The 16237-nt window shown below is 45.0% G+C and overlaps 1 protein-coding gene across 4 annotated transcripts in view; it reads left to right on the top strand.

Annotated features, from left to right (window-relative positions):
• The window catches only part of PID1 (phosphotyrosine interaction domain containing 1), an 87248-nt gene that overhangs the window by 25504 nt on the left and 45507 nt on the right, over positions 1–16237 (top strand). For all 4 annotated transcript variants that reach the window (XM_068955062.1, XM_009675779.2, XM_068955063.1 and 1 more), the window contains exon 2: positions 8760–8906. In XM_068955062.1, the coding sequence (XP_068811163.1) occupies positions 8760–8906 (147 nt within the window). The remainder of the gene's footprint in view (positions 1–8759; positions 8907–16237) is intronic.

The raw sequence follows: 16237 nt of genomic DNA, 5'->3' as shown, positions 1-16237 counted from the left end.
GAAGACCCGGTGTGAAATCCCCCTTATGCAGCCCTACTTCAGTAGGACCCAAGTCTCACCTATATTGTGCATCAGCAATGGCGTGGGTCCTGGGGGACTCTGAGGGGTGGTGGGGAGTGGGGGCCAGAACCGCATGGCATCTCCTTGGGGGACTGAGAAAGGGGGGCTTTTGGGGGTGTGGCACGGCCCTGATGGAGGCTTTCCAAAAAGGAGGGCAACTGGCTGAAGGAGCAGGTCTGTCTCGCGCAGAGGGCCTCATCTGGGGGCAAGAGGAACATCTCTTCTCCGAGACGCTCGGGAATGCCGGGATTAAATGCTGAGAGCGTTTCCGCAGTGCTGTAAATTGGCATCAGAGGTCTGACTGAGGTCGGTGATAAAATGGACAGCTTTAGAGGAAGGAATAGATTATCGTTATGTCTCATAGCTGTAAATATAAGGATTGAATGGTCTTATCCAAAAAGTTCATTTCGTTTATGTTTAAGCAAGCACATAAGCGTTTTTGGCAAGGGTTTGCACCGCTTGTTTCTGCATAGTGTTAGGCACTACATAAGCTCTAGCAAGTAACCAGGGCACATTCCCTGCTTGCAGCAGACACCTCCATCATTCAAACCGATATCCCGGGCTCGGAGGACCTGTCTTCAGGAGGCAAGGTCAGGTCACTGCACTACATAACTGCTTAACAAGTTATTGATTTATTGCAGAAAATGAAGGGGAAGAATGAGGGAATGACTGAAGCGCTATTTTTGAAAGGGTGTTGGGGAATGCAGAGGCTGGCTGGCAGGTATTGTATGAGCTGGGCTTGCTCTGCAAGTCTCAGTGTAGAGAAAGAACTTCTTAAAGCATCCTCTGACACAGAAATTATTGGAAAGCCTCCAAGAGCAAATTGAAAACGCAACAGCCTTGTTCATGCAGCAGGTTTCCATTGTTCTAACACTGGGCCGACTATACCAAATAATGCTGGAAACTCGTGTTAGGGGAAAAATATGTTGGAAAGCAGCTAAGAGATCAGCTCAAAATAAAAGTGAATGAACTTGACAGATCTATGCCACTGCATGTCCTATTTTGTTCTCTCTCTTCTTGTCAGCTCCTATTTCTTAATTTTTTTTCCCCTCTTCTTTTCCCCTGTTTTTACCTTTCCTCTTCTCTCGTGCCTGTGTCCTGGCTGATGTTTGGCTAGAAAAATGCTTGGACTGATAAATACCTGAGCTTGCACAGAGAAATCTTGGCACGTTGGTACTTTTGGAATTGTAACCTAATTTAAAAATCTAGGCTTGCACAGGGAGGCACAGCGCTCTTTGGGACGCGCCGCAGCCCTGGTGATGAGAAAATGCACAGCGGATAGAGGAGAGGACATTAATTTCAGGTAGTGCTGTGTAGTGGGGCCGCGCTTTCCAGGCTGGTTTTGTTTGACTTCTGAACGTAGTTTAAAGGCCACCATCATCAAGGATGGGAAGGAAGTAAAATAGAGATGTTATTGCAAGTGTAAATTTTATTAATAATGATTGCAGTTAATAAGATACACAACACAGCTGTCTGCTAATGGGGTTTGGGTGGCAGGAGAACTCGTTCAATGGTGGCTAAGTTGCGCTCTGCCGTGCTAAGCGTAGCCGCTACGAGGTTAAGCAGGACAACGCAACTGGCAGTCCTAGAGGGTTAAAAAGCTGCATGCGAACACAGAAGAGATTAAAATTTGAGGGTTAAGAGTGATATGTGAGGCCAAAGGTTTGGGAAGCACTTACTTATGAGAACAGCTCAGCTAATGCAGCAGGCTGTACAGCTGTCACTACTTTCTTATACTAGCAACTAATCAGTGAAAGCTGGTAAGCTTTATTTCTATTGATGGTTTAAAAAAAATTGTTCTAGTTACAAAATATATGTTGTTAAAACCAGGCACTGGAAACTGCAACCCGTTTCAAGATACGTCTAGCAGTCATCAGTAAAGCAATGAACTGTAAAAGCTCAAATCCAAACAGATGCATATTGACATGCCTATCTCCTATCCACATGCCTAATTTCCACCGAAAAAATGGACTGGTAATTTTGGTACTTTAGTGGAGAGACAGACCAAAATACTGTTTATTTTAACACTGATTTCTTTTTACCTCCTACTAGATGACATTTTAAGGATGTTTTATTTATTGTTTTCATGATGATGATTATTATAATTAATGTCCTCTAAATGTTGACTCCTTCCTACTCTGCTGTTGATCTCTGTAGCAGGACTTCAGGTTTTGAGCAATTGCTGCTAAACTGGAGATTTTGTCTCTGAGTATCCTGTACGTTGAGATTTGCTTAGTTCTGGGGGGTTTACTTTGGCTGAGCGTAGAGATCTATTAGAGGATCAGCCATGCAGTTCTCTGGCTCTGAAGTTCCCCGCAGTTTGGAGGGTGTTTGTATCTGGGGCTGTGTTTTGTTTGGGCAGCGATCCTGCTGATTGGAATCGCATAAGCTTGGCAGCCGAGCCGCAGGATCCCGGCCAGAGCAAACTCCAAGTACACAGGCTCTGAGAACAAAACGTTTCACATGAATTAAACTGCGAGGAAACAGAAATTCTTTAAACTTGTAAGAAAACAAGGCAATGTGAGCCTCGTCACACAGGCAGCTGTGTGATCGGGGTATTGATAGGGAGTGTAAGTCTTATTCATGAAATCTTGATAACGGTGTTTGTTTTTTGTTTTTAAGATGCTCTTGCCACAACAAGAAGCAGTATCTCCCCCTAGAAACCGGTGTTGCAGCGAGATGAAATAGCTCTCGGTGCCTGCGTGCACAGATCCTATGGGCATCTTTGCTGCAAGCGTGTTTGACATTTGATTTCTGTTTCCTCCTACTGATTTCAGCTTCTCCTGTCCCACACGTTGCATCTAGTCTTGCTGTCTTGAAAAGGTTCCTGTGTCGTCATCGTCTCCCTGCTCTTCCACCTCCTGTCCTGTGCCCTTCTTCCCTTATAGGTTTCTCCACCAGAGCTTTATCCTTGACCTCCTTGTCATCTCCATTAATGACAGGAGATGACTCCCTGCCTGGCACTGGGAAGCATTAAGTCACCTGGCTCTTTCCTTTCTCCAGCCTGGCATCCTGTTTGCTCTGATGGCCACTCTGCCCATCCCTTTTCCACGCTGCTGGGGAGGTGGCTGGAGGAGCAGTGGGGCAGGAGGGAAATGGGTTTGCTGCTTCTGTTTCTGCTACTTGCAGGGTGGCATTGGCCTCTGGGAGGGCTGCGGTGGGGTCATTTTTTGTAGCATGATGTTTCCCAAGTGTTTTGCCCAAAGGTCCTGGGGATGGGCCATGCCCTCTGCACGGGCATGCCCGGTAAGTAGTGGCATCAGGCCATGGGCCAGCCACAGAGCTCCCGTGCTCCCAAAATGTGCAGGGGTGCCCTGGCAGCCGAGTGCCCTGCATCACTGTGCCCGCTGCTGTTTCTTTGTGATTGAGAAACAAATTCAGACATCATTAGCTGCTTTTTTATTTAAATATTATCTGTTATCTGCAAGAGAGTGACTGCATTTGATTTGATTGGCTAGCAGAATATATCTGTTTTCAACATGCTAGATGAGATACAGTTTTAATAACCAGCTTTCTGGAATTAGATCGGTTTCAAAAAGATTACCTAGGCCAGATTTGCTCGAGTATGAAGGATCATGACATGATTGACGTGCTCTTGGATTCGTGCATGCCGGTCAGGTTTGTGTTACAGAGCGCAAATGCTGGTGGAATGATTTCCGACTTTGATAAGTGCTTCCATCCCCTTTGCAGAGAGTTTTATTGTAGTGTTCAGTGCAATGTTTATATGAACTGCTAGTAAAGGATAAGTAAATACTGCGCAGTGAAGTTTACTCTGGGGGAGGAGAAAGAAGTATTTAAAGTGTATTAGCAATATTTGTTCAACAAGAAGTGGATCAGATGTGACATTTATCTGTACTGCACAGCATTTGCTTTAAATAAACAGAAAGCCTTGAAAGGGAGAAGTTTTCTTATGAGCAGTATCAGAATTTTTCTTTCCTTGCAGCAAAGCTGGAGGCTTGGGCTGGGGTGGTCCTCGCCTCCTAGCCCTGCTCCTGCCAGGGCTGGTAAAGCCTAAGCGTACGGCTACAGGACTGTGCTGTTTTCATCTCCTCAGGCTATGAGCAACAGTGGAGGGTTTTTATATGTGCAAACGGGATATTTTGGAAATCGGATCCCTCGGGAAGTAGGGGAAAAGGGGACATTCGGACTTTACAGTTCTCTGGGGGTTTGCTGGGCTCGGTTGCGTCGTTGCTGTCTGGGGCTGCTGCGTCCTGCTGTGGGATGCTGCTGGCGCGCGGCTGGGCTTTCCCACCAGAGCTACCTGAATTTCACAGGCGGACGAAGTGCACGCACTGTAGTAGCGAAATGAGAGGTTATTTTTGACTTTGAGTGACTTATAGTCTTCTGCTCGTGCTCCAAGGTGGCTTTCATGTGGAAATTCCTTTGTAGGTGCTGCGGGAAGGTGAGCTGCCCTAAGGATTGCTTCTCGTTGCCGCAAATCCACCTTTCAGAGACTTTGAGCTTTAAAATAGCTCTTGTACACAAGTTAATATCCTACCGTTTTGGTGTTTGTTGCGCTGTGTTGTACTCTGTTGAAGACAATTCAGAAAAGTCAGAAATTTTTGATTCTTACCTTCAGTTAACCTGTAGCTAAAAGGGCTGGTGATGACTAAGTTACCACTGAAATAGGAAACACTTTGAAGGTCCCTGGGAATAAAGTATTCACTGCCCCTCTGCAGCGGCAGCTTTAGCCTGCCAAGGGTTTGGGCTACGCAGCTATGTGCCCTTCAGTTTCCCTCTATGAGGAGAGAGGATGCCGTTGAGACTGGTAAACTAAAAGCAAGAGAAAATGATGGAACGTGAGTCCTTGATCAAAACCCTCATTTTGTGTTGAGAGAGTTTTCCATGTTATTAGGGGCTTTACTTAAATTTTACACTGACTGGGTTTCTGCCAATATGAAAATACAATGCTAATTGCAGCTTCCTGATTCTTTCTTTGGCAATGAAGCTGTTTTGTTTGCTTATGTAATTTTAAAGCTTGCTCCCAGTTTGTTACTGTTGCGTTGCTCCTTGCATTTCTTGTAAAGATGAAGTCTATATATCAGTGGCGCCGTCTAAATGGATGAACGATGAATAATGTGCCATTTTGAACTGCTGTTATATCATGCCAGTTAATAATCTCTTCTTTTGATGATTTTCACTGTAAGAGCTACCGAGTGAACTTAGTGGTTCTGGCACATAAAATGTGAGTGGTATAATGTTCCTTGAACCTTTATTCACTCAATTGCCAAAGTCATGCTTTTCAAGAACTTTGTGAACGTAAAGCACTTAAAAGAAATATTCTGGGTTCACAGCACTGGAAAGCTAATGTCTTTTCTTAAAAAATACATTGGCTACTGTTATAGGTCGGCATTTGCCAACAGTTTCCGCAGGAGATGCCAGTTTGGAGTGGAAACTAAGGAACGGATTCAGCGAAGCACTTTATCCTGTTCTTGGCTTTAAGCACATGAATAATCCCATTGACTACCCACGTGTGCTTTACTGGAGCTGCTCACATGGTGAAAGTTAAGCATGTGTTTAACTTGCTTATTTGGGGTCTCACTACGTGGTGTCTGCTGGCAGAGCCTTGATTTTCTTTCGGCAACTGTCGTAAGACTCGTCCGCAGGTAGCGCAGCTCTCTGCACCAGCCAGGCGCCGTGGGCCGGAGCAAGAGCACCCCTTTGCTTAGGAGGGACATTTCTGCGTCCACCCCCATTAGTCCTGCACGTCTCTGGCAGCTGGTTGTCTGTCTGCTGCCAATCGTGCTGTGGGGTTTTTGGCACTTAACCGCTCCAACCGGCTGCTTATACAAGTGTTGAATTGCCTTTGTAAGGCAGAGTAGTCCTTTCCTTGTTTAAGTCTGTATATGTGGTTGCTAAAACATGAAAAATGTAGATCACTTTCATAGCTTTCCTCATTTTGGTCAAGCCGCATTCTCTTTAACTTCGTCAGTAGTCCTTCTGAAGCTGATAGAGATACTGGTGGAGGAGATCAGTGACACTGGAGGTCTGAGCTCAATACTCAGAGGGGCTAAAAGGAATTTTTTCATGCATTAAATATATAGTGGAAGCACCATTCCACATTTGCGAACTTCTGTGAACTGGTCACCTCGAGAAATGGAGCTGCTTCAGCACCCGGGGAAGGAGAGGTTAAATGCTGGGGTGGGATCTCCTTGAACCTGATGTTCCTTGATATTCCAAACTCTGTTTCGATCCAGAATTGGCCTGCCAGCAAAACACTACTACTGCAGGTTAAAAATAAATCCTAGTAAGTTTTCTACCTCCACGTTTCTCTTCCTTGCCCCTGCGTACACAGGGGAGCAGTTGGTGTTTGGGACAGCCCTTGCCTAGGTTCGCAAAGGGGTCATGCTGTCGGAGGATCACTGGTACCCGCCACCGCCGGTGGCTTTCCCGATCTCCGGCACGCTCTCTGCTCTGCAGGTTTCCTCTGAAGAAACAAGATCTTGTCCCTGTGGCAAGTTAACAGGACTGCAGCCTCTATGTAAAAGCAATTCAAGCCATTGCGGAGAGGTGCAGTTTCAGTAGATAACTGTCACTTAACGGGACTCACAAGCCCAGCTCTGCTGCTGATAATCAGCCACCCTCCTTCAAGCCCAGGAGGGCTCAAACTTGGAGCTCACTTGGCGCTTGCCAGGGGCGTTAAGCTGTTGTTTACCCTTTGCAAGCCACCTCACTGCCGAAGCCTAGGACGTTCAAACAAAAGGCTCTTGATCAGGACTGAAAGGAGAAAAGAAATAGGTTTTCTCCATGTATTCAGTAATCCTGGCCCACAGAGCTCTGTTATCTTCAGAAACATGTGTCAAAGACTGTTCTTTAACGTATAATCATCTTAAACAGAGTGCTCTTTTGCTGGAGGTGCGTTTGGGAGAGCGAATGGACTAACGTGTAATATGAGCTAGAGCCAGATGAAAAATAATGTGGGTAGGTTTCTCCACTGGCTTGGAGACCTGAATGCTTGTGTGAACAGCATGGAGGCCCCCAAGCAGTGTTATGACAGGCCATAACTTCATTCGTGAGCTAGGAAAGCAACTATTATATTCACAGACTGTTAATGTTTATGCCTTGAATGTGCTTAGGAGAGTGTTTAAGATGCTGTAGATCCAGTATCCTAACAACCATTAGAACTAAGCACTGATGAGCTAAGGATTAAACCGCTTCAGAAGAGCGTACTGTTTTAACAGGCTTTCAGTTAGCTAATGATAACATATTTATGAAATTAAACAGGAAGTTTATTGCCAAGAAATTATCATGCATTTTCAACGGAAAACTCAAATCCATAAAAACCCATATGAAAACCTCATAAAATCCAAATAGTTGGATTCATCCCCTGTGTATAAATAAAACGTTTAATAGGCACTCTGCTCACCTAAAGCACAGGACTGAAAAGCAAGGACCCGACTTGAATTTCTAGCTCTGATACAGCCTTCTTGTATGGTTCTGGGAAATCGCTTAGGGTTGTTCTCTCGGCAAACCAGACCCCATAATGCTCCCCTGCCTCGCAGAGGGGAAGGGGAGGCTGGGGAAGGGGTGGCTGCAAAACAAGTTAAGAATCTCCCATCAAAAGCCAGAGCATAAGGTTTGGTTTTGATAAAAGTAATCTGGAGTCATTGCACATATGTCTTGTAACTGCTGATTTATAAGAGTCAAGTTACAAAGCTATAATAGACGCACATTTCTTCAAAAAGAGCTGCAGGATATTGCTTGCTGGGAGTACTACATTAATTTGCTTCATAACTGCATGTTTTTGCCCCTTAGATACGTAGTAGCAAGTGAAAATGTTCAGTTTCTAAAATCAAGGTCAGTTCAAAGAAACATCTAAATGTTGGGACGTTTCTGACTCGACTGGTTCCACAAAATTGATGTGGAAATTTTTCAAGGTTTGGCGTTCTTCTCTCAAACAAGTGTCAAAAAATTTTTCATCAACAGCATCTCTGCTCGCTTACTTTCTAAAAGTTTTTATCCGAGCCTGGGGAATTCTTTTTCTTTGTTTGTTATAGCGAGTGGCAAGTTTTTAAATGGCATCTATTAGTTATGTACCAGTAGTGGCATCTACACTGGGGACCAGAGGAGCTGTTGCTTGTAAAGGAAGAGGAGGATGCTAAAGGCAGACTGATGAGGCATTTAGCCCAATGGGAATGGTAAATTCTACCAAAGCCAACAGGATAAGATTTCATTACCGAGAAAAGAAAAACATGAATGGATGAAACCATAGTTCTTTAAAATGGTCCTTGATGAAAAAAGGAGAAGTACTTTGTTTTTTCCCTGTTGTCATTAGTTGTCATTAGTAGAGGAAGTGGGCCTGTGAACAGTTTTTATAACATGCCTGGGATTTGGAGTGAATGGAAGTTGAATTTAGAGCTTTTTGGGGATGCACGTGAACTCTAATGTTAAATTAGGCAAGTATGGATTGAGTGTGGTGGTGTCCCTCCCCCCCCCCCCCCCCCAAAAAAAAAAAAAAAAAAAGCCTGAATCGTATCATTTTGTGTGCGGATGTCTTGTTTTAATTAAAAACAGTCTCCTCATTACTAATAGTAATAATGGATATTCACCTTCATAAGTTATAAAACATCTTACCTTCCCCCTTGGAAATTTTCAAGGCACTGAATAGCAAATGAAACGCCTTCAAACAGATGCAGTTACTGATTTCCATCTCTCCTCTGCCCCGAACTCAAGTTAATTGCTTTTCTTTCTCTGTTTAGCACTTTCAGACCATGCTAAAGACAAAGTTGAATGTGCTAACTCTTCGGAAGGAGCCTCTCCCGACTGTGATCTTCCACGAACCAGAAGCTATTGAGCTGTGCACCACAACTCCGCTTATGAAGACCCGGGCTCATGCTGGATGCAAGGTACTCGGGAGTAAAAGCTTAAGGGACAAGACCGCTGTGGAGGTCCCACGTGCGTAAGGGGGATCTAAAGGGTCCAAATTAACGTTGTCATTGTTATTCTGGAAACCTCATTGACTACTAGTGTTACTATAAGGTTTGTAAATCAAAAAAGTCATTGGGGTTTCTAAATTAAATTCTGGGCCTCACTACAACAGGTTTGGGTGTGTGGTGCAATGCCAATTGCAGAAGATTTTTAACTGCTTGCAGTTAAAGTCACTAATTGTAAACACAGCCATTGTTTTCTGTGAGTGCCAGTACCGAGATAGGACCGGAAGGGCCAAATGCTGCTACTTGTATATAGAAAGCTGCAGTAAGAGAGAGATAATCCTACTGAAATAGGGTTGCAGGCCAAGAATTGGGGTTGATTAGTTAAGGAAATAAAAAAGGCGGTTAGGCCTTGAATCAGTTAAGCAGCAAGATTAATTTGCCCAGTTACATCAAAGCACAACTTCTGAACAAGTTTTATTTCTTCTTTAAAGTTTAACAGCTTAAGTGCTTTGAGGGTGCTCTTCTGTGGAAAGAAACTTTATAGAAAAAGCAAACAAATCCATTCCCGGTGCATGTCCTGACAGAGCTGTTTAACGGAGCCTCGTCTGGCAGAGCTGCGGATGGTCTTGTGGATGGAGCCACATCCCAGCTCAGGATGTGCTGCGCTTACGGGCTTGTAAGCGCTTTTTGAGTGGTTTTGTTGTTAGAGAGAGATCTGACGTGACTGACATGGGGTTGGAAGAAATTGCTTCATGGTTGGTTGGTTTGTTTGTTTGCTCTTTTTTTCCTCCTGCTTTTGCTGGCTTAATGGGTGCATGACATGAGTTGTGGGTGCGTTGTGAAGCGCTTTGCACCAGCACCTCCAGGTCCCTGCACTGTATCAGCAAAGTTTCCCGCTGTGAAATGTCATTTTTTGTTTGACTTTTACCTGCCGCAGTAGCCAAGGACCAAGCACGTTGTTCAGCGCTGAGCCCCGCTGCCCTATGCCGGCGCCGTGAAGGCAGGCCCTAATGCACTTAGTGCGTTAACTCATAGCATCCGCTCTTCTGCGATGATGTCTGTTGTCTTTATGTTGACAGGTAGTGAATTTTTAGAGAATGTTTGCTATCATAGATACTTTGTGAATCGTATTTGCCTTCCACCCCTCATGTGAGAGAGTTCAGAGGTAATAATGTTTTCTGAAGTCAGAACGCGTATAGAATTTAAATGAGCGTTTTTATTCAACCTGCATTTCTTCAACTGGAAAAGATGGATAGCAGAGAGATGTTGAACCCCTCAGTGCAGAGAATCTTGCTCTATAATTAGAGGTTTTGGTATTTTTTTTCTTCTGCAAAGTAACATAGCAGTTGTGACTGCTATGGGAGCTCTGGTTTTATCCAATCTCTTTATTCACAATCTTTTTTTCTTTTTTTCTTTCTTGACTAAATGTATTCCTCTCATAGTGGGTTTATATCCTCCAGCTGTTTCTAGGTAATTAGCTCGCCTTGCCTCTCTCCCCTCCAATTATTACTTTCTTGCTGAGTGATTCTATGTGTTGCCATTACAAAGCCAATATTTTATAATAAGAGTTTTCTCTCTGTGCGGTCTGATCTATCACAGTTATTCCAGGTTGTAAGTGGGGGAAATGCTGCGGTGTGTCCAGTGTTAACTCTCATGAGACTTTGGCTTTTTAAGCAAGAGCACAGCATTCAGTTTTTACTTTATTTCATGAGTCATACTCTTTTGATCCTTAATCGTTTTATTCCTCTTCACTGAAATCCCTCCAATTTTTCTGCATAATCCCATTAATGAGATAGCATCGTTCTTCTGACAGAGCTCCAGACATCTCATTTTATTGCACTGTTTTAACATAAGCCTCAGCTGGCACCATGGTGTTAAGGGAACTTGACATATGCAATTGCTTTGCTGTTCAGAGGTCTGGGCATTGGCTTTCTTGGGAGTTGCTCTTTCCTCGTCCTTTCATCACAACACAGGCTTCTCTTTTTCATTTGGCTTTTGCTGTTGACTCCTTAAGCAACGAACTGTTCTGTGGAGATCCGTTCTCATTTTATAATTGAATGTGATGGCTTTAGGAATAGCCGAGAAATATTTTTTGTGAAGTAATCTATGGAGGAACCCCTGCAAAGTCTGGAAGATTAAATAATTGAACACATTTCTCTCTTCCTTGCCCAATTCCAGAACTGATGTAACTTCATGGCCATCATGTGTCCTGAAATAAAATTTTTACTTACAGCAGAAGGCTTCAGACTGGTTGCTCCTGTCCTGGCATGTCCACCCCTGCGTGCTCAGGCTGGCTGTGCCATTGCCTTTTTCCACCCTCTGGACTCATTGGCATGATTTTGCTGAGCAGGACAGAAGGGGTGATGTTTGCCCATGTTGGCTGGGCGGAGCGGTCATCGTGGGTGCCCAGGTGGTCCTGGTGCTGGCAGTAGGAATAAGTCTTTCCTCCTCCTCAGCTGGACCACGTTTAAAATCACAGGTTCCTAATTTGCCCTTATTTAAAAGGAGCATGTTTGTGTTTACTGACATGAGTGCCATGTGGATGTGCATATATAGAAATGTGTCTTTCCTTGTTTGGATCCGAAGGATTTGGATTTGACAGTGGTTATCTTACTTGTGGCTCTTTCACACCAAACGCAGTGTGCGCTCTCGCATTTCAGCTGGAAACTTCCCTTATCGCAGCACTACATACAGGCAGACGGAAACTGAAAATCCGGAACATCTCCAGAAAGCAGGTTGCTGTCTACCCAGAAATGTATGCTTTCTCTGTGCCTTTTAACAGGTTTTGTTTAAGTTCTGCGTATTTTATTCCTCACTAATGTCCTAATCGGCTTGCACTGATTCTAATGTTTCCTGATTTCTGTCCCTTGCAGCTATGGTGGTGGCGTGAAGGGAACTGGCTAGATGACTCTCTCTCTTCCGCTGCTGCGTTTCCAGGCACTGTTGCTGTAATGCAAAAGGACAGAGGTTAAAAGCATTGCCTGCAACTTTTGAAGTGGTGTCACAGATTTAACGTTTTTATTAAATTATGAGGCCTCCTCAAAGTGAAGTCGGTACTGAAGTCAGTAGCTCAACTCAGGACTAGTTTCCTTCAGAAGCTGTTATCCACCTGGATGAGGCGATCTTATGCTTCCAGTTCCCACCACTGGATGAGCTACGCTCATCAGCATGGGAGGCCACGATTGCAGAAACATCAGCAGTGCAAATAATACTATTCCTAAGAATATGCTTTTATTAAATGGCAAAATATATTTTTGTGACATGGTGTTTGCAGGCGTGATACTTGTTCACTTGTCTTACTGCATTCAGTTGGTAAGATTATTAATTCAGGCTTTGAAGGTATGATTTTGAAACTTCTGCAATAACAGATCTTAGGTTAAGGCTGAGAAATGATTTGCATACATGGCATTTAGAGCGGTACTGGCATTTTAAAATCAAATCGTGCACATATTGATGCAGACTTAAACAGTGAAGAATTGATATAAATAAATGGAGGTTGTCTTTCAGAGCAGCTTGAACGGTCGCTTCGCTCACAAGGCAGCAGGAAGGATTACTGCACTGTTTGCCGTGTGGTAGTGCTTACTGCGTCCAGGCAGAAGGCGACTGGGCCCGCAGCGGCGCTCACCGGTGCGGCTGCAGCGTCGGCAGCCGTCGTGCGCCGAGCCCTGGATGGCATCCTGGGTCCGCGCCAGGGCCGGCTGCCCCGTGTCGCTCCCGCGCCGCTTTGTACCTGCCTTGCACCTCACACCCCGACAGCGTAGCGACGGTGGGATCTCTGCGGAGGTGATTGCCCCATCGTCCTTACCTTTTCTGCCCCCTTGGTTGTAGCTTTTGGGTTACGTTAGGGGACCCAATAGTTTGTCTTTGCAATGCTTGACAGCCGAGCAGCGTGCAACAGCTGCCCTGCACTGCTGCGCGTGGTAGTCCGTGCTAACAGTGCCAGGAGCGTAGCATAAGCAGGAACAGCCGGTAGGGTGTCTGAGCAGTCAGTCCTAAGGGAAAAAGCTACAGTGCTACTATGGGAAAGGTATTGTGGAGGGACACCTGGAGAGGAGCCTGGAGGGTGCTCATCTGGGGACCCCGTCGCTTCTCTTCCTAGCTGGCCACTGGGGAGAGTTTTCCCTTTCCCTTTGCAGACCTTGCTAATAAATCTTTGCGCATGTGAAACTGTCTCGACGTCCTTGGTGCAATGGGATTTGCACCAATGTAGCAGAGACTGTAATTCAGTCTGCAAGGTAAAAGTCTGTAATAAATGTATGGGATTAATAGTGACCAATATTGATAGTGCTCTGATTATATTCCACAGAAATGAGATGTTTCTCACTGGGGTACTGATTAAATAAATAAAACGTTGTCTTAGAGTTGACCTGCTAGACCTGCTTCTGATCTCTTGTGTAAGAGTGTCATTTAGAAATAACATCTGCTCAGATGTTACTGTCTATTTCTGTATTTCTGCCTTGTTAATTTTGATTGCAAAGACCTTGGAGCAGGACTGTGTCTCACCACGTGCTTGCAAAATGCTGTGTGTTACAGGTGGGTTTTGTACTTTTTTGACACTGAATATGTCAAACCTAACACAAACATTGTCTCATTTCAATATCCAGAGACCAAGGTGTTCTTGTCTCTTTGTACTGCCCTGTTGGCTGAGAAGGGCTGTAAATGTGCCCTAACCGGCTGGCCTGGGGAAATCCAGGTGCCGTACACGGGCAGGAGGGAACCTGGCAATTTCTTGTTTGGGAAGGGGCTCATTAGGAGCTGTTATGGGGTGATGGCAAGTCCTCAGGGGCAGTGATGGCCAGCGCAAGTGGAGCAGCTCGGGTCTGTGGGGCAGCTGAGGGACCTGGTTGTCGCTCAGGTCATACTTGTCGAATCCGGCCTCTTGGTCGCTGGGACGTGCGGCCAGAGTCTCCCGGGCTCCTTCCCCGTGGGTGGAAACGGCTCCTCCAGTGTGGAGCTTAGCGCGGAGGAAAGGAACATGCAGGTTTTGTGGATACTATGGATATTGCAGATTCTGGTCAGTATGAAATCATGTATTAGGACCTTTCTGAACATGCCTTTGCTTTTCTGATATCTCTGGTGCTTAATGGTCTACTGCTTTATTTAAACTTCCGCAGATAAATTTCAATATCCTACACCTCTTAAACATTTATTGCTGCTTCAGCTACTCGAACCACAGCAGGTTAGAAGCTGCACGTGCTCTTAAAACCACCGCACTTTATCCGAATAAAGCCTAATAAAAATGTTCTCTCTGCAGCTATAGCACGGTCAAGAATGATTCCCTTGAGGGCAGCTCTAGCCAGGTGTAAATGTAAGCCCAGCTAGCTGGATGGTCTGCACCGCTATTTTGTAAGCTCATAACTTTAAGATGACCATTCATTTAATAAAGAAACATATTAAACAAGCGAAACAAAGTAAACTGTGACAACGCTCCCCAGCCCTTTATTTTCTACCATGTTTAATGTGAATGTGAAGCTCAGAGCTTATTTTCTTGCTTCTTTACAGGCCTTCTGTTATGATGCTTAAGTATTACAATTTTTTGCTGTGAAGTAGAAGTGTTATTTTAGTAGTCTGTTTTGTTTTTCTGCTTCTTTCTCCTCTCACCAAATGAGCCAAAAGGGAGCATGTGAATTTTGCTTGGGACAGATCTTAATAGCTTCAGTATATATAGATTCAGAGCTCAGTGGTAGATACGTAGGCTTTAACGATGTGTTGTCAAAAGTTGAAGTGCACCAAATAAACTAATGACCCAACAAATATGCTACATGAAGACTAAGTGTTTTGTTTACTTTTTTTTTCCCACATAGTATTATATGAAGCATAGTGTAAAGTAAAGAGTAAAGCCCTTGTTGAAGGCTTACAAGAGATTTTATCCCAGAATGCTTTAAAGAATTTGGCCAAGTCCTGCCTTAGTGTTAAAAAAGGAGAGCTGTGTGTGCTCAGCGCTTCTCAGAGCGTGATCGTACGGCAAGGTCCTGTCCTGCACCTGGGAAGTTAAGGAGAGCTTTGCTCTTGGCTCTGTCGTGAGTGTGGCCAGATCTACTCAAAGCGTGGCCGTGCAGGATGCCAGCCGCCTTCACGCATCATGTCCTGCACAACGGCTGGCAGATGAGGAGCAGTGCTTCAGTGCGCATCTCTCTTGCATATGATTTTATGTACTTCATGCATGGAAAGCCCATTCACGTCAGGGAGGATTTATGCTTTAACTGAGTGCAGAGGAGCTAATAGAAATAGGAAGGTTAGATGCAAGCAGAGAGTGTTGTTAAAGTGGCATAATGCTTCATTTCCTGAAGTCCAGGAGTCTCAGGCAGACAATATAAATTAGCTAAAGCAATTGAATAAATCTTAAACTGCGCCTGCTTTAAGTAGGACCTTCTACAGTGTTGTGTTGTGCTGTATTGGATGTATTCTGGCATAATTTTATTTGCTTACTGGTGAGGTGGCATTGTAAGACTAATGTATTGTGAGAGGACTAGAAGTTATGTCCTGTCAGATATGTTGCTGGTATTTTTCTTTTCCCTTAGCATTTGCACTGGTGACATTTTTCAAGCAGTGGTTCAAGTAAAGGGCATCGTGGTATTCAGGAAGTTTTTGTCTAAAAGCAGTCTTGTCCTTCACAGGCCACATCATGTTTCTGATTTAACTGCCTTTCTTCTATAGGAAAGAGTATGTGTGTGTGGGCTTGCCCCGGGAGGCCAGGAGGGCTGTGCTCTCTCCTGGGCTGGGAGGAAGGGTCCCTGTTTCCCGTGCGCTGTTCCTGCGTGCAGCGGGCAGCTCCCTGGCGAGCCCTGCGCGTGAGTGCACCTGGGGGCTCCTCCATCCCTCCCGGAGCAAGGGCCGGGGCCCATGCCCTCGGGCGCGGTGACCTGTTCGCAGCATCACCCTATCTTGCGTTAAGAGATAGAACAGAAATGTCCCACCATGGTGAGACATGGTGAGAGCACGTTCACTGGGGTAAGCCAGGCTTCACTGAGGTGCGTGTGTCTAAGCCTGTCGTCCTGGGCTGTAGGTTACAGAAAATATCTCCCAAACAAAACTTTTAAAAAAGCAAGGAAATAAAAAGTCACAGCACCTAGCAGTGCAGACCCCTCGCCCCAGCGCATGCGTGGTATTGCTTGCACAACCAACTTGCGCCATGGGTTTCTTGTCATGGCCAAAGCTCTGCGCCCGTGGTGGGTTCAGCGAGTCCCAAAGAAGAAAGCAGGCATATAACATAGGCCATAGCCTGTGTGTGACTTGGCTGAGAGCGAGTGCTGACCTTGCTTGAATTTCACCTTGCTTCTGGCCCGGTGAAAGCAACTGGAGAA

Source organism: Struthio camelus, chromosome 9 (assembly GCF_040807025.1).
Source record: "Struthio camelus isolate bStrCam1 chromosome 9, bStrCam1.hap1, whole genome shotgun sequence".
In the NCBI taxonomy this organism is placed as follows: Eukaryota; Metazoa; Chordata; class Aves; order Struthioniformes; family Struthionidae; genus Struthio; species Struthio camelus.
Note: the sequence above shows the minus strand (reverse complement) of the source record. Positions and strands in the feature narration are given on the sequence as shown.